Source organism: Tribolium madens, unplaced genomic scaffold (assembly GCF_015345945.1).
Source record: "Tribolium madens isolate multiple individuals breed KSU strain unplaced genomic scaffold, Tmad_KSU_1.1 Scaffold_96;HRSCAF=242;Tcas5.2_LG5, whole genome shotgun sequence".
Lineage (NCBI taxonomy): Eukaryota > Metazoa > Arthropoda > Insecta > Coleoptera > Tenebrionidae > Tribolium > Tribolium madens.
Window position 1 is genome coordinate 12,017,661 of NW_025401068.1, and position 20,988 is coordinate 12,038,648.

At 31.6% G+C, this 20,988-nt stretch overlaps 3 protein-coding genes across 5 annotated transcripts in view; 1 reads left to right on the forward strand and 2 right to left on the reverse strand.

The window, feature by feature from the left end:
• The window catches only part of LOC123012339 (nostrin), a 40,620-nt gene extending 35,083 nt beyond the window's left edge, over positions 1-5,537 (reverse strand). For both annotated transcript variants that reach the window (XM_044410183.1, XM_044410182.1), the window contains exon 1: positions 5,176-5,537. In XM_044410183.1, the coding sequence (XP_044266118.1) occupies positions 5,176-5,226 (51 nt within the window). In that variant the 5' untranslated portion in view covers positions 5,227-5,537. The remainder of the gene's footprint in view (positions 1-5,175) is intronic.
• An 81-nt stretch (positions 5,538-5,618) lies between these two features.
• Positions 5,619-6,691, forward strand: LOC123012340 (co-chaperone protein daf-41). Of its 2 annotated transcripts, none has more exons than XM_044410185.1 (3): positions 5,619-5,779; positions 6,055-6,141; positions 6,199-6,691. In XM_044410185.1, the coding sequence occupies exons 1-3, from the start codon at positions 5,766-5,768 to the stop codon at positions 6,614-6,616; spliced, it is 519 nt and encodes a 172-aa protein (XP_044266120.1). In that variant the 5' UTR covers positions 5,619-5,765; the 3' UTR covers positions 6,617-6,691. The 2 variants fall into 2 exon arrangements, with proteins under 2 accessions (XP_044266120.1, XP_044266121.1); XM_044410186.1 differs by lacking the exon at positions 5,619-5,779 and adding an exon at positions 5,853-6,008.
• A 54-nt stretch (positions 6,692-6,745) lies between these two features.
• LOC123012338 (glycine--tRNA ligase) lies at positions 6,746-20,951 on the reverse strand. The gene is made up of 10 exons (XM_044410181.1): positions 20,285-20,951; positions 19,921-20,232; positions 17,117-17,214; positions 16,845-17,059; positions 16,636-16,800; positions 16,331-16,584; positions 9,926-10,050; positions 9,712-9,876; positions 6,956-7,143; positions 6,746-6,907 (listed from the first exon to the last, which is right to left on the reverse strand). The coding sequence occupies exons 1-10, from the start codon at positions 20,863-20,865 to the stop codon at positions 6,797-6,799; spliced, it is 2,214 nt and encodes a 737-aa protein (XP_044266116.1). The 5' UTR covers positions 20,866-20,951; the 3' UTR covers positions 6,746-6,796.
• Between the last annotated feature and the right edge of the window lie 37 nt (positions 20,952-20,988).

A 20,988-nucleotide genomic window follows, 5' to 3' on the forward strand; every position in this document is an offset into this window, starting at 1 on the left:
TGGAAGGGTCCCATTGTCACCGGAAATCTATAGGTTTTACAAGACTTCCGTTTACACCATATCAAAGAGTGTCTTTTTGTCCCTTGACATGCAAAGTTTCATAATAATCGGGTAAACGATAACAAAAATATTTCCAAAAAATCATTTTCCATACCGATTTTTGGAAAGCTGTAATTTTTCTATTTTTTGAGTTAAGTCAATAAATTCTGTGCTCTCTATTCTCATTTGTAGAGGGGTATTCGTGGTTAAAATTATGCCACACATTTTTGAAACACGCGATACAGTGTTTCATTTTTATTGTTAGGTACAAATATAAATACTTAATAGAATATTTAATTTTAAGACAAAAGTGTTTCGAAAAATGCTATGTAAGGGAGCTACACCCCCTAAAAAAGGTACGTTTTTTAAAGGGTTTTTCCTAATATTTCAGAATAGATAAAATTACAAAATTTGGTAACTTTATATGTACACCTAAATAAATGCCAAAGAACAAAATTTTTAATCAGGGGCGTCCTAAACGGTAAAACAAATTTAATTTTTAATTTTTATGCTGTTTATGGTCTGTAACATAAATTTTTAAAGCGATTTTTACTAAAAATACGTAAATTGTATCGGAAAATCACAAAAGACCCTTTTTTATGAAAAACTATGAAATTTTGTTGCTGAAAGTGGCAAGAAACCACAGGCAAAATACTTAGAATAAATTTTTACCCTAATCCCATCTAGTTTAGGAAGACCCTAATTAAAAATTTCAACATTTTATTTTTGTACTTGTTTAGGTGTATAAAAGTTATCATCTGTACCAAATGTTGAATTTTTTTTCTAAAATGATTTCGGAAATATTGAAAAAAACCTATTAAAAGACGCACCCCTTGCGTAGCATTTTTCGATACATGTTCATAGAAAACTTTTGTTTTAAAAATGAATATTCTATCTCCTGTTTAAATTTGTAACAATAAAAAGTATTAAAAATTTATTTTATTTTTTGTTACTTTTGTGAGTTAATTTGTATTTTTTTATGTTTAATTAGGGTCTCTTATCTTAATTTAAAATAAAAACGTGTACTTAGAGATTTTTTATTTTTAATCCGCCTTCTTTCATTTTCATGGACCAACAAGAAACCCTGGTTACGGCCCTGACCCTGTATAAAACGAATTTAATTTGATTTGAAGACAATATGCACAAATATGCAACATTTCCTAAAATATGCACGAAGCTGCCAAAATATGCATTTTTTATTTGACGTATTTTAATCAAAAAACATTATATATGCATAGAAAACTTACAATTTTGTTGATATACCTCTTAATAACAAATATGCATTTTGCATATAATCCGAGCCTTAGTCATCAGTGTTTAATGGATTAATATTCGACGCAAAAGTAACAACAATTCCTAAAAGATTGCATAACAGGTCGTTGCAAGTGAACACTCATTTATAAATTATAGAAGGCGAGTCGATAGTTACGTTTAGGCCTGGGGGCTATACCTAGTCCGTAGTAGACCACGCCATGACTTATTATTCAGATAAACTAACAGAGAAAGTGATCAAGAAGTTTGCAAAAATGTTTTATTTATTACAGATTGTGAGAAAGTTGCGATTTTTGGAAAAATCTACCTGCATGGCATATTTTGAAACTAGATTGTTTATGTAATCGCCACAACCAGTTCCAAATCCATTAAATGCATTCTGAAACTAGTTATGTCTTAATTTAAGCCAATATTGAAAGGTGGTCATTTTTGTCGTGCTTGAACTTTTTATTAAGTGTGTTAAAAAAGTTAAAGTTTACAGGAAATGGAAGCTGGGAGATAAAGCCATTACCATGAGAATATCATCACAAACACGCTATATCCTGTCATCGGAACATTACAAGCCGGCCAACATTTGAATACAATGAAATATTTTTTCAAAATACCGCGCTTTCTAATTGATGACATTCTTTGAAAAATTTTTGCATTTTCTTGTAGAAATTGTTATATTAACGGTTTTATTAAATAGTGACCCTGTTTTAAGTGTTCTAAATATGCACACAATGCTCGTACACAAGTTGAAATAGCGGCAGACTCGACAAATAAAAGCATCACATCAAATAAACAGTAAGGATCGGACGTGATGTAGGTGAGTTGTAGAAAAAAACACCTATTATGTACACACCTTGCATTTGAAACATACAAACTAATCATTCTGGAAAAACAAAACTTTTATTCAAAAGAAACATTTTCTATTTTCTTTAAAAGTCTGGGAAAAATGGATCTCATTTTGGAAAATCTAAGGATTTACACCAGTAGTCATAAAAATGAAAAGTTATTTATTTCGAGTATGTGTAATGAAACAGAATACTGACATGTGTAGGTTACCAACTGTTCCCTGCTTTCCAACTATAATATAAATAAATAAATTTAATATTGTCTATTGACACGAGTAAAATTGTAACTTTCTTCTATTCTTTTTTCACTGAAAACCATCTACAAGGGCACCCCTGAGAAAAATTTTAAGTGAGTTAAGCTGTAAAAAATGTTTAAAAAATTCTATCTGTCAAAAAATTTTGACAATTATTTTTTGACATTTGACATTTTTTATGTTTATTTAATGAAACTGATGATCTTGTATATGTTTTTTTACAATTATTTAGTAAAAGGTACAAAAATTTTGCCAATAAAAGCCACAAAAAACATTAGAAAGAGTTACAATTTAGGATACAGCTTCCTCATTTCCTCTCATCTCCTCTAATAGTCTCTAGCAACAAAACTTGAAAAATTATTTTTCCTACAGAAATAAATAGAGTCAAAGTGCAAAACTTAAACTCTCATAACTTCGAAATTTTTATAGATAATTTTTCTTTAAAATTTATTTCATTTTTCTCTGGGGCACGAATTCTGGCGCACCTGTATTTAAATTTTTTCCTAAAATTGGCCTGAAAATTTCCACTTGATTGAATTTTTGAGCAATAAGTCAGCTTGCCAAAAGTGTTTAATGTTTAATTACTCCATTTGGAAAAATAAATCGGAAGAAAATAGTTAAACTTTCTACACCTAGTTGTCAATTACCGTCGTCATGCTGTTTAACATTTTTTAAAGAAATCTAATGTTCTTTCCATATGCATGCATGTTGTAAGAAACGCAAAGCTGAAAAACGAAAAAGCATTCGCCTGTAAACGCAGGTTTAGTAATGATAATGAAGCATGCGAGGAAAAGCTGCACATTTTTTACTGTTCTAAGGGGATTAAAAAAAAATAGAATGCAGAATATATTAACATTTCGTTGGGACAAGAATTAAAAGCTGAACCATGAAATGAACGAAAGTAAAACCGTTAGTTTTTGTAATTTACATAAAACAATAGATTGCGATTTTAACTATAGTTTTAACTTTCAGTTTCACCGAATATATTAATTTCACACTAATAGTTTCTAAAACGAAATTTGCACATAACACTTCTCAGAATAGGTCTTGATCTCATATTTAATTGCATTTCGTATTTATAAAGACGGAATATTGTCCTTCATGTAACAAAACGTCTTATAAAAAGAGTGAACTACAGTATTTTTTCTACTTTGCTCTATTTTATGAAAATTTCTACTTGAAATTTTTTTTTGTTTGCAATTTTTGGGTTGGTGTTTTCTATTGTTTGATTTTGGTGAATATTCAAGGTTCTTGGCCAAAAAACTGCCAATATGACAAAAAAAAGTTTTCAAAAACTGTATTTTAACAGCCTCCATTAAAGCACTGTTTTTGGTGTTTTAATAATCATTAAAAACACTTTATTTGTGAAAATTTCAATATCGGACAAAATGATACCAGGAACATGGAAAAAAATTCTTTCTATAAAAATTTCGAAGTTATGAGAGTTTAAGTTTTGCACTTTGACTATTTATTTCTGTTGGAAAAATTATTTTCCAAGTTTTTTTGCTACAGGCTTTTAGAAGAGGAAACAAAGAAGCTGTATCCTCAATTGTAATTCTGTTTAATGTTATTTCTGGCTTTTATGGGCAAAATTTTTGTACCTTTACCAAATAATTATAAAAAAACATATACAACATCATCAATAATGAAATAATTGACTTCAACGACTTTTCAAAAAATTGTTATTATTATTTTTTATCTGTTTTTCTACATGCTAACTTGATAAATAAATGTCAAAATTTTGAATTTTGAATTTTTTACATGTTCCTAGTAACTTACCTCGAATTTTCTTGAATTTTTCTCTGGGGCGCGAGTTCTGACACACCCTGTAGTTTTCAGCAAATGCGACCAAACGTCTTATAAAACGAGTGTAATAGAGTATTTTTTCTACTTTGCTCTATTAGTTTTATGAAAATTTCTAGTGGAACAAAATTTCATTTCACCTGTTTGTTTTTCTCTAATGTTTGGGTTGGTGTTTCTGTTCTTATTTCAATTTTGGTGGATATTCAAGGTCCCCTAGTAAAAATTGCGTGATATTGCCAATATGACAAAAAAAGTTCTTAAAGCACTGTTTTCAGTGATTTAATAAAAACTTTATTTATAAAAATTGTAGCAGCAGAAATTTATACAATTTTTTCTACTTCAGAGAGACAATAAACATTTAACAATAAGCGAAACATCGCACAGCTTTGCCAACTTCCTGTTAGCGTTCTATTAACTGCGGACGTGATAAATGATATAACTGTAGGTCATCAAATTTTAGTGCAAAATAAATTGATTTATAGAAAATTGCGTTGTGCAAGATTAACAAAGTTTCTGTTTTGCTAAACATTTAGCACCCAACTTGTGCATTATAATTAATAAAGTCCTTGTTGCATGTGAAATGCCTCAAACAAACGTTCTCTCTACCTTCAATCGATGAGAACATTTGCTATAAAATAGAATAACATGTTGGATTTTCTTCGATCCTGAATAGGCAAAACACAATAATTTTAATTGTAGAAAGTATTAAATTATACTTCATACACGCCCAATGTCGAATATTCCGTTACAAAATTAGTAATTAAGTAAGTAAAATTATCAGTTTGCACAAGCCGAAATTTCTCTATTTTTTGTGACCCTAGAAATTATGAATTCTTGTCACGACTCACCTACTGCTACTTTAAAACAGCACAATGCATTTTTATTACTTTGCTGTCGCAGTTTATGGTTGAAAATTTAAAAAAATAATAATAAGTATTCAAACCGGAAATGTTGTTAAAAATAAAACTCACCCAATTGTTATCCTTAAAAACCGACATTCCGTGTTTTAATTGCTTCACCATAGATAAACCATTATAATCCTCACAAAATTTGCACAAACTTTCTCACTTTTGAAAAAAAAAAAATCAGGCAAGGCCAACTTGTTCCTCGGATTTGCACCAAAACAAAATCGTAACGTCCATGCCTACTACCGCACAAAATTAATCAGAGCAGAATAATAATTGCGCTTATATGGCCGATTTCTCGAATTGCGCTCAATTTAGTTTAATCAAAAGTGGCCGTTAGTGACCCTTGCCTTGTCAATTAACCTAGGTTCAAAATTTACGTTTTGCGCATTGTTAACAACAAACTGACACTGACAGTGTTGCTGTTCCGTCGATTTGTAACTACCTGCCGCGAAATGCCGACTTTCTAATTGGTAGGAGCGCACACGTGGTACTCGCCAGTTTAAATCTCCCGCGTTCCAGGGTGTTTCGCGGAAATCTAGTGACTTTCGGCGTGTCACCCTGACGCAATCGCAAACAACTTCACGCAGTTTCCCGGTTTGGACTGGAGTGTTTGGACGTATTATTTTATTTAATTTAAATTAATACAGCCCGAAATGACTCAACAAACGTAAGTTTCGCTTTTCTCCACCCTTGACGAGTTTGAAATCGAATTTTGAGCCTCTTGAATTTCGTTTGTGTCAATTTTAACGCATTTTTCGCAACAACGGCCATGTTGTGTGATTGTGTATAATCGATTCTAGAACATTCGAAAAACTACGGCTTTATTATTCAGATTTTGAACGGCGTGTTAATCACTCTTAATGTATTTGCATAAAACCACGTTTTTGATTAAACAAGTAACCATTTCGTGTTTTAAAATGGCGTCTCTAACCTCACTTTTAGGTTACCTCCCCCAGTGATGTGGGCCCAAAGAACCGGCGTAGTTTTTTTAACGATAAATTTAGAGGACTGTAAAGACCCCGAGGTTAAGTAAGAACACCGAACAATTGGCGTGATCACTAGTTCAATTGGTGTGTTTTGTTGTAGATTCACTAAAGACTCTGTATATTTCAAAGGCATCGGCGGTGTTGAGAAGAAAAATTACGAAGTAACAATCCCACTATACAAAGAAATAGACCCAGACAAGAGCAAAAGCTTTAATCGGGGCCGGTGTATTGAAATAATCTTAGTTAAAGCAAGTTCAGATGATTCGTATTGGCCAGCATTGACTTCTGACAAAAAGAAACACCATTGGTTGAAATGCGACTTCAACAAGTGGCAAGATGAGGATGATTCTGGTGACGAGGGAGTTGGGGGAATGGGAGGCATGGGCGGTGGCGATTTTGAGGAAATGATGAGACAAATGGGGGGCCTAGGGGCCGGTGGAGACAAACCTTCTTTTGATGATCTGGAAGATGGTGACGGTGCTGACTCAGACGATGAACCTATTCCCGACCTTGAATAAGCACTCGATTACTAAAAACTTCTTTCCTTTTGTATCTTTTCATTTGTTAAGTTAACAATAAAGTGTTTAGTGGTATCTCTGGATTTTATTTCTTTGGTCAGTGTTCAAATGTGAATAAAACGTTTTAAGTACCAAGTTGTTTAATTTAATAAATTAAATGTGTATATAAATGTAAATAAATTAAACCCCTTTACTTTCCTGTTGTTCGAATTTTGGATACTTGGCCTCGACATCGGCCCACGATTTTTTACTGTAGGACAAATCGTGTAAAACTGTCGCAATTTCGTCAAGCTACAAAAATTCAATTCACGAGTGTTTCAATACAATAAATTAACGTACCGGAATTCTGACTTGTGTCATAGAATCTCGCTCTCTCAAGGTCACACTATGGGGTTCTTTCAACGTATCAAAATCAATTGTGATACCATATGGAATAGCGATTTCATCAGTTCTGGCATATCTTCGTCCTATAGAACCAGAACTGTCGTCTATTTTGTGCGAAACATCGACTTTTGTTAAGGCAGTAGCTGAAAACATTTGTTAAAAATAATGAGATAACAAAGAATACTAGATGTGCCTTAGAGTGAAAGCTAGATATTGGGTCTTCTCTAATAGAGAAAAGAGACAGACATACTGAATCAGCTGATGTATGGCAGAAACAGTTTTTGGTGTTTTTGTTTTGTAATTTAAGTTATACAGGATGTGTCAGAACTCGCGACCCAGAGAAAAGGTAAGATATCAGGAACATGGAAAAAAATTTATCTATAAAAATTTCGAAGTTATGAGAGTTTAAATTTTGCACTCTATTTATTTCTGTTGGAAGAATATTTTTCCAAGTTTTTTTGCTATAGGTTATTAGAAGAGGAAACAAGAAAGCTGCATCCTAAATTGTAACTCTGTTCAATGTTATTTGTGGTATCAAATTTTTTGTACTTTTACTAAATAATTGTAAAAAAAACATATACAAGATCATCAGTATCATTAAATAGATATAAAAAAATGTCAATGTCAAAATTTTTTGACAGATAGAATTTTTGAACATTTTTTCCATGTTCCTGGTATCTTACCTTACTTGAAAATTTTCTTTGAGGCGCGAGTTCTGGCGCACTCTGTATGTTTTTTTATAATTATTTAGTAAAGGTACAAAAATTTTACCAATAAAAGCCACAAGTAACATTAAATATAATTACAATTTAGGATACAGCTTCCTTGTTTCCATTTCTAATAGCCTGTAGCAAAAAAACTTGGAAAATTATTTTTACAACAGAAATAGTCAAAGTGCAAAATTTAAACTCTCATTTTTTATATTTTTTTCCATGTTCCTGGTATCTTAGATGAGATTTTTCTCTGGGGCGCGAGTTTTGGCGCATCCTATATAATCATTTTGATTTATTTAGATTCTATTTGCCACAATAAAAAATATCAAAATATCGTACTACTGCAAAAGACAGTTGGGGAGACTCCCCACTTGCAACAGAATTTTTAAAAAATATTACAGAAATGTTTATATACAGGGTGTTCCGTTTTTATTGTTACAAACTTAAACAGGTGATAGAATATTCAATTTTAAGACAAAAGTTTCCTATGAACATGTATCAAAAAATGTTATGTAAGCGAGCTACACCCCCTGAAAATAATGCGTTTTTTAATGGGTTTTCCACTATTGCAGAATAGATAAAATTACAAAAGTTGGAATAGCTGATTACTTTTAAACATCTGAATGAATTTTTAATTTTTAATCACGGGTTTCTTAAACGGTGATACAAATTTAATTTTTATCCTCTTTATGATCTGTAAGACAAATTGTAAACTGATTTTAGGCAAAAACGCAAGAGACCTCTTTTTTGTGAAAAACTATGAAATTTAGAATTTTGTGGCTGAAAGGGGCAAAAACCAACCGCCAAAATAGTTACGGTACTTTTTACCCTAAACGCCCCAGTTTAGGACGCCCCTGACTAAAAATTGAATTCATTTCGGTGTATAAAGGTTATCAGTTGTACCAAATTTTGTATTTTTATCCACGATGGTTTCTGAAATATTAGAAAAAATCCATTAAAAGATGCACCCCTTTCAGGGGATGTGACTCCCTTATATAAAATTTTTCGATATATGTTTATAGGAAACTTTTATCTTAAAATTGAATATTCTATCGCCTGGTTAAATTTGTAACAATAAAAATAGAACACCCTGTATCAAATGTTAATTTAGACTTTTTAAAATTTCGGGCTGCAAAAGAGAGTTCGGAAGAGTAAAGAAATGTCCAAAATAACGGTTCAAAAAACTCAACTGCAACAAAACTCATATGTAAAAAAAAATGGTACTGAATTAAAAAAAAATTAAAAAATATCTTTTCTATTTTAGACAGTTCAAATGAGGTAATGGTTAAATAGGCGATCGTTAAAGAAACACGTGTTTCCAATTGCGTGTTTTTGTTTATAATTTTTTTTAAATAAAAAAAATACAATTTTATAATAAAAAGAGTTACCTAATAAACTAATTTGTTAAGCGATAGCGAGAGAATGTCTTTAATATTTGAGATTATTGATCACCCATTAACAAATAAGTTTATAATAATAATTTTTTCGTTATTCTGGCCGTAAAATCAATAAAATCAAATTAATGCCAAATCACAAATGAAAACGAATTTAATTTTTTCATCGCACCATCTTTGACTTTAATTCTTTGACAGCTGTCACTAAGATTTATTGTAAATTAAAAAAAATCGGTGGAAATTTGGTCATTAAGGCGCATTTTTTAAGACTCAAAAGCCCCATAAAGCAGGAATTAAATTTTTAAACGTCAAAGTCACAAAATAGACGTCCATAACCGAATCCTTTTTTAGACAAAATCATTCATTAATATTAACTGTCAATAAAAAAATATATTAGTGTACCTTCCTACATCATAAGTTATGAAAATCAAGCAAAAGTTGTCCAAATAAAGGAACACCTTAGACTTTCTTGCCATACCTCACGTGACTATAATATCTCTATCTTTGTTAAGCAACAGCAATTCCTATGTTTGCTTTCTTTCTCTAACACACAATGGCGCCATCAAGTTGTTTAAAAACGCTATTATTACATGAAAAGACTTACATAGTTGTTTGACAAACGGCGCAAATTCCACATTAGAACTTAGGGGAAGTACACTACACTTTAACGGTGATATTGAAGCCGGCAGTGAAAGATAAGTTCTTTGTTCGTCATTCTCACGCATTTTGAAATTGTGTTCGAAAATTGTATACATTATTCGTCCCACACCTGTTATCATCAAACCGTAAAAAACTGTCTTTTCATGACAAATTCTTACCGAAAGACGGTTCAATAACACTCGGAATGATTTCTTCGACATGAAGCGTCTTTTGGTAGCGTTTCACCGTGAGCATTTCTTTCGTCAGAGTGAATTTTTTCTCCTCAACTGTCAGTTCGTGTGATCTGAAAACAAAATTAAGCAAAATGGTAACAATCAACTATTTCAAACAATACTCATTACTATGGCTCGGATTATAAGCAAAATGCATATTTGTTATTAAGAGGTATATCAACAAAATTGTAAGTTTTCTATGCATGTCTAATGTTTTTTGATTTAAATAAGCCAATTAAAAATGCATATTTTGGCAACTTCGGGCATATTTTAGGAAATAATGCATATTTTCTTCAAATCAAAAATTTCCGATTAAAAATTTCAGGTCAAGTTAAAAATTGGTCAGTTTAAGAAAAAAAAAACAGTAATTCGTGTTTCATCTTTAAATTCATTTTATACAGGGTGAATATGAAGTTTAGAACCAAACGGTTTTTTTTAATTATTTGCCTCTGGAAAATAATAATTAATATCAAATAAAATAATAAAATATATCTGATCGTATTTTCAAAACGAAATTTTGTTTTGCTTTGAGTTTTGCGATTCTTTTTTTTTCAAAATTGTAATTTATGTATTTTTTTTAATTAATAAAAAGTAGATAGTCTCTAACACAGTTGATTTTGGGAGAGCATACAAAACATTTTTTGTAGTGGGTTGCCATTTAAAAAAAATAAAATTTTTGTAGAACTCAAAAACAGAAACAAAAAATTCGAAAAATTTTATTCTTGATAAAACATTTAATTCATCAATTAGTTTTTTAAAAAATAAATAGTTTAAGCAAAAAATGTTTGGTTCCATTCTTTTTATTCACCTGGTATAAAACGAATAAATCCTTCTATGTGGATAAGTAGTTGCCTGCAAATGAATTTTAGCAAAATTGTTTAAAGTGTTTAATAGTAACTTTATTTTGACGGTAACATGTCATCTGAAAAGTACAGATTTCTTAGAAAGGCTTAATTACTGGGTTATTAAAATGGCTTGTCTGAAGCAAAACCAATTTATTTATTCTCTTTCGTTCATCGTGTGCGGTTCAAGATGATGAAAATACAGAGTGGTTATAAATGATTTTCATCTAGCCAGCTGTGAATTTTCCATGTAAAATAAAAAATGCCGCTTTATTAAAATAGGGGTACCTACTTGTTGTAAGTCAAAATTAAAAAATCGCCGTTTACTAAGCGTCTACTTCAATTATAAACTTGTTTTCTTCTAAAGTATACATTATTATCAATTATTATTGGAAATTAGTTGAAACAATAAAAATTTAATTAACAACAATTTATTATTAATTAATAAGTGACACTAATGACAGATTTAGAGCTTTCAAAAAAGTAGAGCGGCACAAATAAAGTTACATGCAAAAAAATTCCAAAGCTGGCTAGATGAAAATCATTTATAACCACTCTGTACAAACTTTAGTGTACTCGAGGATAAAAATTTATTCCAACTTTGATTTTTTATTGTTAAAAGTTTTGCATATCGATGCATCTTTGGCATATATTCGAGCATATTTCTTAATATTTTGTGCATATTTTTGTGAAAATACGTGTTTATACAGTATGATGAAAAAAAGGCGCCCGTGTAAACCCACACGTTATAAGTGATCTTTTATTAAAGATGAATTCGAAGACCAAAATTGGATTTGTGCTCTTATCAGTAAGATATAGACTTTCATTTTTAGAAAAGAGAAATCTATACAGGGTGCGCCAGAACTCGCGCCCCAGAGAAAAATGCCATATAAGGTAAGATACTAGGAACATGGAAAAAATGTTAAAAAAAAATATCTATAAAAATTTCGAAGTTATGAGGGTTTAAAGTTTACACTTTGACTCTATTTATTTCTGCTGGAAAAATAATTTTCCAAGGTTTTTTGCTATAGGCTATTAAAAGAGGAAACAAGGAAGCTGTATCCTAAATTGTAACTCTGTTCTATGTTATTTGTGGCTTTTATTGGCAAAATTTTTGTCCCTTTAGTAAATAATTGTAAAAAAACATTTACAAGATCATCAGTATCCTTAAATAGATATAAAAAAAATGTCAAATGTCAAAAAATAAATGTCAAAATTTTTTGACAGATAGAATTTTTTAAACATTTTTTTCATGTTTCTGGTATCTTACCTTACTTGAAAATTTTCTCTGGGGCGCGAGTTCTGGCGCACCCTGTATAATTAACAGTTTTAAAATAATTTCATTGTTAAAGTCTAGATTTTGATACAGTTGACGGTGTTCTTAAAAAAATGTGTAAAAAGTCTATTGAAATAAAATTTATTGAAGATGTTAGGATACCATTTCTTGGCTCCAAAGAAAATTTATCAATGATGCAACATTGCAAATATCCTAGGATACAGAAAATGTCCATGTAATATTCAATTATCAATGTTGTTTGTTTTGTGAAATTTGAACGATTAAAGTCAAAAAGTCAAAGATTAAAAAAAATAATTGAAATCGTATTGGTCGTATCGTATTGGAATAAAAAAATTATGTAAAATTTACAGTTTTTTATTTTATTCGGGTGACAATATCTGTCAGTACTGATTTCCTAGATACGAAAAATACCTGAGTGAAATAGTTTTTTAGTAAAAAAAAAAAATTGTGCAATATTGCCGCTTTGAGCTGTTAGACAAACTGTTTAAATTAAAAAAAAAATCTATTTAGACTATTTTTGGAATGATGGTCACAATGTTTCAATAAAAAAGGACGCGCCTGTTTCAATCGTGGGCGCCTTTTTTTGCATCACCCTGTATACCCGGAACCTTGTTATTTTGAATAGAAAGGTACAGTGTTTTTTTTTGGTTTTCCTTTTTTGTGAAATGTATTTCACTATTTCTCAAAACTATTTTCCACCTACGTCGCTTTGACATACATGGGTCATTTAAGCTGAATCATCCTGTATATCAAATGAAATAGTTTTGAGTAATAGTGAAATACATTTGACAAAAGAGGAAGACCAAAAGAAAAACACTGTATGTTTTTTTGCGTTTTTGAATTCTCCCAATTATTCTATAAAGTTCTTCTATAGACTATAGACTTTCCCTAAACCTAAGTTGAACCGTTTTTGAGAATTTTAGAATTTTTTGAAATTTTTTGGATCCAAATATTCCTATTTAAAAATTACACTGGCCGCCAAAATTAACCGGACAACTAAAATTTTGCGATTTTTTACAAGGCAATATTTTTGTTCTTCTTTGTCGGATTTTGATGAATTTTGGTTCGGCTTAAAGAACGAACTTTGCAGAATATTGTAATTTGATTTAATAACATTTTTAGTTTGTCTTGTAAATGTTGTACCTAAAAGACGAGAGCACTGTTTTTTTACTTTTTTTTTATATTGAGCTCAAGATAAAATTAAGTTTTTACTTATTTCAGATTATTGCCCGTTATTTTATGAATGAGGAACAATTTGTTTCAAAATTTTATCTTCTGGTGCTCCAGAGATACAAAGCATTGAAAAAGACGTTGCTTTTTTAATGTTACTAAATATTCGTTCAGAAAGTAGGCTACATAAAAAGGTAATTAAACCGAAAATGATTGCTTATGTCACCAAAAGAGCACAATTACGTCTTTGAACACAAAAAATCTGAAAAACTTGGAACTTTAAAGGATTATAACAAGTAAAAGGTTAATTATTGGAAACTTCCAGGCGCCTATTTTGACGTTTTAAGACATTTTGCCTACTTAATACGAATATTCATTGAAATTGGAAATGTAATGCTTTTTTTGAAAGTTCATATCTCTCTTGTCTCAAGAATTAAAGTTATGAGAAATGTGGTAGATAATTCAGAAAGGAATCGGCAATAATCTGAAATCAGTATAAGAAAAAAGTAAAAAAACAGTCTTCTCGTCTTTTAGGTATAATATTTACAAGACAAAACTAAAAATGTTATTGAATTAAATTACAATATTCTGCGTTCTTTAAGCCGATCCAAAATTCATCAAAATCCGACAAAAAATAGCAATGTAAAAATCGCCGGCCAATGTAATTTTTGAATAGCAATGTTTGAATCCAAAAAATTTCAAAAAAGCCTAAAAATCTCAAAAACACATATTGAAGAAAAATGTTTGATGTTACCCATAACTCAATTTATCTAAATAAAACGCCCCAATTTTTTCTTCAGAAGATGGAGGAGAATTTAATTGAGTTTCAATCTGTATTAATTAACATTTTCTAATCTATGTTTAATAATTTTCAAGTTTTAGTTATTTTTTTTGATATTGCGGAAAAGTCATTAGTCATACATCAGTTTAGAATAGATTGCTTTAGAAATAAGAAAAAAATAATTATAATTGGGAATCGAAATTATTCAAATTTAGATTAAGTGAATTTAGTTTGTATTTACAAAGAGTGAAAAATATTTTTCACTTTTTGCAGTATAATAATGCAAGAAATTTCTGCAAAAAATAACTATCTACAGGGTGTTAAAAAAGATTGTTGATTCAGGAGGTAGTATAGTATGAACCAAAACAAACAAAAAAATTTTAATAAACATGATGGGTCTGCAAAGTAATGGTTTTAAGGATACCGAAAATTTTTCATTTTTTGAAACATTGTCCATACAAAAAAGAGAAGCTTCTAAAAAGTTTTACAAATTATCACATTCGTTACTTTGTGGACCCATATATTCATTGAGACTTTTTTGTTTATGTTGGTCCATACTCCTTATTATATCTTACTAAAGCGTGATAGCTCCATCGCATCACACCCATGTAAAACGTTCAATTAACCATCTCTCTCGAACAATGCGGGGAAAGGGGAACGGTGCAATTTTATTAGACACTATAGCAAAATATATCAAACTTAAGACAATAAATGATGATGAAAAATGAAAATTCAATTCATCCTTTACTGCAACGGACGGGTGATTTTCGTTAATTCACCTTATTTCGGCTAAAAATCCATAAAAATGAAAATTAAACAAAAAAAATGCACCAAGAGTGCGTTGAATTTCAATCAATCTGACACTTATGTCAGTTGTTGTCATTTCGCGTCAATGTGATGGTTCACACTCTTTAAGAAAATCAAACGAAAACCTCGGTAATACGGTGATAAACGTTGTGTGTGATTTGAAAAAGGCAAAAGGGTGACGTAATTAGTATTTGTGCAAAGACCGGTGTTGTATTTTTGTAAAGTGCGAGTTCGAGTTGGTGCAACACACCAGAGGTGCGAATGCTCAAAAGGACGAATGGTCAGAGGTCCGAATGTAGGCATTGATCAGCCTGCTTAAAATTGAATTGCAAGCACTTGGAAAACAGTTTCTGGCCGTGTGATACAAAAACTTTTTCGGCCGACAACATTTTTCAATTAAAACAAATTTATTGTTAAATTTTCTCCGGCTAGGGAATTAATTTTTCTTCTATTGGTAGCACTCACTCCACGGTGTAATGAATTAAACTTAAAATAATTTTATGACATTTGTAAAATAATTAAGACTTTTGAGAAGAAAATGCAATTGCATTAGTTGAAAATGGATACACAAGATACGCCAGAGCATATTCAAAATGTGGCAGAAGCTGCAATTCAAAATTTATTGGACCAATTGTTATTGGAAAGAATACGATTTGTTGAAGAAATGGGCTTCTGAAAATTTTCTTAAAATTCGATTCATTCTAATTCGACTTTTCGGTCAAAATGTCGTGTGCAGTGAAATGGTGTAGAAATACGACGAGATTTGGGCCCGAAGGAATCAGTTTTCACCGGTTAGTCATTCATCATAGTTTGAGGTTATGTTTAAATCGTTTTTGCAGACTTCCAAAAGGTGATTTGATGGCTGTGTGGAAAGCTGTTTTAGGCTTGAATCTTGGATGAAAAGTGGCAGTGGACAGAATTTGTAACAGAAAGAGAACTATAGAACAGACTTGACATTTCAGTGTCACTCAATGCTACCAATACAAAAACTTTCATTTAAAAACCCTGTTTTTATTTTCTTGCCAAGACACGCAAATGGGTGTTTTCAAAACGATTTGAACGATTGGAAAATCACTAATTTTAGACGGAGGCCGAAAAAGGAAGTCAAATTTGAGATGACGGAAATCATGCATGAAATGTACGGTGAAAACGATGCAAAACCAGTGTCGAACATTTGCGGATCAGGTATTGTGAGTTCTACTCGGGGGCGAAGTCCCCGACAATTTCGAATCAGGTAGTGTGAGTACTATTCGGGGACGAAGCCCACAACAATGTCGACATTTGCGATTCAAATCTACTTGAGGAGCGAAGCCCCCACATTTTTCAAATTAGATAGTACGAGTTCTACACGAGGAGCGAGGGGCTGTCCCAACGACTACTTCCACAAAACATTTGCAAATCCGGGAGGATTTGCCCGATATAGCTAGTATAATATAATATAATCTGACCCTTACCCATTACTGTCTAAATCATTTTCAAGAGCTTCAACTTCTGAAACTTGTAATTGGGTGAGAGCGTCTGTTATAATCTTGGCTTCTTTTTTAAAAGTTTTGCCTAAAACTCCCTTATTGGGAGTTGCCTCAACAACATCGATAACTTTAGGTTCAGTTAATTTTTTTTCCGCTGCTAATCTCACACTTGTAGCTTGAGTGTGTTGGGTTAAATCAAACGCTGATCTATCGGCACAACCCACACACTCTATCCAACCCTAGAAAAAATGACTCCCGAATTGAATACTTTCTTTTTTTCTCCAACTTACATAACTTGTTAAACATTCGGCATCCCAGCAATCTTGGGCGTAATGTGCCATCTCATTGGCCATATGTTGCCTAAATCGCAACCGTTTCTCATCAACGCCACATTTAATCAAAAATTTATGAATGCGTGCTATAAAATACCCCAAAGTCGGGTTTGCTACCAACCCCTAAAACCACTTTTATCGAAAGTTTATCAGTGTTTGGGGCAAACCTTATCAACGGCTGCACCAATTGTTAGTTTTTCGGCCGGTTTTCCATCCATTTGGTTGCAAGCCGAATATAACAACAGTTCAGTGTCTCTGATACTGTCAAATTTTGGATGACTCTTATCAGCTGGGTCACAAAAATGCTCAATTTCGGCCATTGTAAACTCACGGACGCGGATTAGACCAGAACGGGGGGAAATTTCGTTGCGAAAAGCGTTACCTAAATAAAAAAATATACTTGATTTTGTTTTATTTATTTATTTTTTTTTAAACTCACCGATTTGAGCGGCCGCAAAGGGCAAACGCCCTTGGTTGAACTCCAAAAGGCGCTTGAAATTGACGAAAATACCCTGGGCCGTTTCTGGACGCAAAAACCTAACGAAAACAATGAAATCAGTGTTGACATTTTTGCTCAGTGCTGCCAATTAAATTTCAAATGCACGATAAAAATACCATGTGTTCTGTGGTTGCTAAATTAAGTTGGCAACATTGAAAAATGTAGAGTCAATTTTCATATTTTTTGTCTCTATAGTAATAATAATAAATAATGAATACTTCATTTATAATAATGATCTTAATTTATTCTAGTTTAAGTATTTTCACCGTCTCTTTAATTAAATTTGCGGTCAAAGTGGCCTGTGATTTTGAGATTTAGTTGGCAATATTGAAACAAACAGAGACAGAAGATATGAGACTTGACTAGTTTCATATTTTCTGAATCACAGACTACTCTCATGATATCATTTAAAAAAAAAAAATTTTCATCTATTTTGAATGAAAATAAAATAGGAAAACGCCAAATTTTAGATCGTATACTTGATTTATGTCGTTTTTATTGCTTTTAAACATTTTTTTATCTGAGGAGAAATAAAAAATTTGAAATAAAACGAAATAAAGATATAAAAATTATTAAATTTAGTACCAGTACCAATGACTATGTTTTTCAGTGTTTCAGTGTTACCAATTAAATTTTAAAGTAGCAGGCCACTTTGATCAGAAATGCACGATAAAAATACCATGTGCTCAATTAAATTTCTGGCTAGTGGCCACATTAAGTTGGCAACATTGAATAAAGCAGAGTTGATTTTTGTTATTCAAAATTGACAACTCAATCTATTCTATGTTAATTTAAATACTTTCAACGTTTGTAGCTTGTGATTTTGAGATTTAATTGGCAACATTGAGTCATATAGAGACAGGGAATTTTATTTCTCATTTTAGTTATTTTTAGTATCACAGCAGCCTGACTTAGAAATTAAGTTTGCTGAGTAAATTAAGACAATGTAAGAAATTTGTGTTGCAGTGTTGCTATTTGCACCAGATAACAAAATTACGATTTCAATTTTTCAATAGTTTACGTTTTTTTTTTATATAAGGTGCGCCAGAACTCGCGCCCCAGAGAAAAATGCCATGTAAAGTAAGATACCAGGAACATAGAAAAAATGTTAAAAAAAATTCTATCTGTAAAAATTTCGAAGTTATTAGAGTTTAAATTTTGCACTTTGACTCTATTTATTTCTGTTGGAAAAATAATTTTCCAAGTTTTTTTGCTATAGGCCATTAGAAGAGTATACAAAGAAGTTCTATCCTGAATCGTAACTCTGTTTAATGTTTTTTGTAGTTTTTATTAGCAAAATTTTTGTACTTTTACTAAATAATTATAAAAAAAAAATTAAATAGACATGAAAAAATGTCAAATGTCAAAATTCTTTGGCACACAGAATTTTTTAAACATTTTTCCATGTTTCTGGTATTTTATCTTACTTGAAATTTTTCTCTGGGGCGCGAGTTTTGACGCACCTGTATAACAATTTAGTAATTTTTCCAAAATCTCGCAAAAAACGGAGTTTTCATCTAAAAAAAAATGCGTATACTCTCGAAAAAAGCAAAAATGACATTATTTTCGTCATAATTTTGTGATTTTTCGGCTTGCTTTTGACAAAAGGTTGGGAAATAATTGCGTTTCTAGCTGAAATGCTCGAGAAATGCAAAAATAACACAATTTTCGACATAATTTGATTTTTTGGTTTGCTTCAGTGAAATTTCACGAAAAAACTGAAATTTTAGTACAAAAATGTGCTCAGATTTTTCAAAATAAATGAGCGAAACAAGTTAAGAATTATATCAATTTAGATTTAATTTTGTAATTTTTAGCCTGTTTAAACAAAATTTTCCGAGATTATTTTTGAGACAAAAACGTGATAAAACGTGAAAAAGGCAAAAATCACCATTTTTTGGGCAATTTGTTGAATTTTTAGTTTGTTTTTAAAAAAACTAATTGTGTTTCTAGCTAAAAAAAGAAAAAAGTTCCTTCTTAAGCATCCAAAAAAAAAAAACAAAAGTAAATTATCATTTCGACTCTATTTATTAGAATCTTGCAAAAAATAAATAGAACTATTTTAAAGCAATTGGTGATTTTTCGATTTTTTAATGAAAATTTTACGAAATAATCAAGTTTCTGGCTAAAAAACGTGAAAAATACTCTAAAAAATGCAAAAAATAGTGTCATCGTTTTTGACCTAATTTTCTGTAAGTATCAATAATAGAAAAATTTGTGTGTTGGGTTTTCGTTATTTCTAATGAACTATCAAAATATTTGCAAAATGGTACAGAGTGGTTATAAATGATTTTCATCTAGCTTTGGATTTTTTTTGCATGTAACTTTATTTGTGCCGCTCTACTTTTTTGAAAGCTCTAGAGTTCTGTCATTAGTGTCACTTATTAATTAATAATAAATGGTTGTTAATTAAACTTTTATTGTTTCAACTAATTTCCAATAATAATTGATAATGATGTATACTTTGGAAGAAAACAAGTTTTAAATTGAAGTCTATTTTCGAAGTGGACGCTTAGTAAACGGCGATTTTTTAATTTTGAGTTAAAATAAGTAGGTACCCCTATTTTCGTAAAGCGGCATTTTTTATTTTACATGGAAAATTCACAGCTGGCTAGATGAAAATCATTTATAACCACTCTGTACTAACACAACTTTAAAAACTTAAATTTACGAAATTTATGTCAAGTAGCCTCTGAAATGAAGTTGGCAACTTGCTCAATGTTGCCAACTGATCGACTTTTTACCCTTTGATGAGTCCTGAAGGTCCGATTTGCGTCCCAAACATGAGATTAAACTCAATGGGTTCTGTGAGGTCATTTCCGGTAAGAGGGCTCTTCATGTTGTATTTCTGCATGACAGCAGCCATTTCCGCTTTGTTCATTCCATCCAATTTGACAACAATGTCCTGACAATCGGCTTTAACATCATCGGTGGTCCTTTTATCAGCTGAGATTTTCTCCAAATGGGCTTTTATCAAATGATCCAATCGAAAACACTCTCCTGTCCCCACATCTTTGACCATAAGATCAGCAAATCGATCAACATGTCCGGACGCCCTAAAAACACCAAAATAAGTGAGTTTCCTGTCTTAAAGCCCCAATTACGTACTTTAGAACAGGTTCAGGGGTGAGAATCGAGCAATCAACTTCCAACATTTGCTCCTCGAGGATAAAAAACTGTCTCCAAGCTTGCAACAAGTTGGCTTTGAAGGCACACCCCATGGGGCCGAAATCAAACTGGCCGGTGATCCCCCCATAAATCGCAAACGACTGGTCGTAGAAAAACCGTCTCTTCAGCAAATCCTCCATTTTAGCCCTGTCAAAAGTGGCGACTTGGGGGGCCAAACTCAACTCTTTTTCCTCAAGGACCTTTTTCCTGGCATTCAGTTCAGTAACTGCCTTTTTGACGTCCAGAACTGGGGCTCCCTCCGCCTTCAATTTGCGAACTAGATCGCCCTGTTCTTTGACACTGGCCCTTAAGGGGGCCAAAATTTCCTCCATCTGGGGGTCCGCCATCGAGTCGAAATACAACTGCAGTTTCACGTTTCGGTGTTTCTTCTTAATGCCCCACTTTTGTGATGAGACAACTGAGCTGATGCAAACTGTTCGAGTATTGACACAATTTCTAACCAAGAAATTTGACAAGTGATTCAGTTTAATGAAACACAGTGGAATATGCGAAAATTTCATTGACTGGATTGGTAGATATCTGCCACGGGGCAGTTTTTTTAATTACCGCAAAAGTGAAAGGGAAGTGAAACACATGTGTCGGCTAGGGAATTTTCATTTATTTGGTTAGCTATTGGTATTGCA

Coding starts and splice junctions, on each gene's coding strand:
- LOC123012340 (XM_044410185.1), top strand. Junction 6,142..6,198: donor TGTAAAGACCCCGAGGTTAA/GTAAGAACACCG, acceptor GTTTTGTTGTAG/ATTCACTAAAGACTCTGTAT.
- LOC123012338 (XM_044410181.1), bottom strand. CDS start 20,865: ATGAAATTTTCGCATATTCCACTGTGTTTCATTAAACTGAATCACTTG. Junction 16,585..16,635: donor CCGAATGTTTAACAAGTTAT/GTAAGTTGGAGA, acceptor CATTTTTTCTAG/GGTTGGATAGAGTGTGTGGG. Junction 9,877..9,925: donor TGTTATTGAACCGTCTTTCG/GTAAGAATTTGT, acceptor TGATGATAACAG/GTGTGGGACGAATAATGTAT.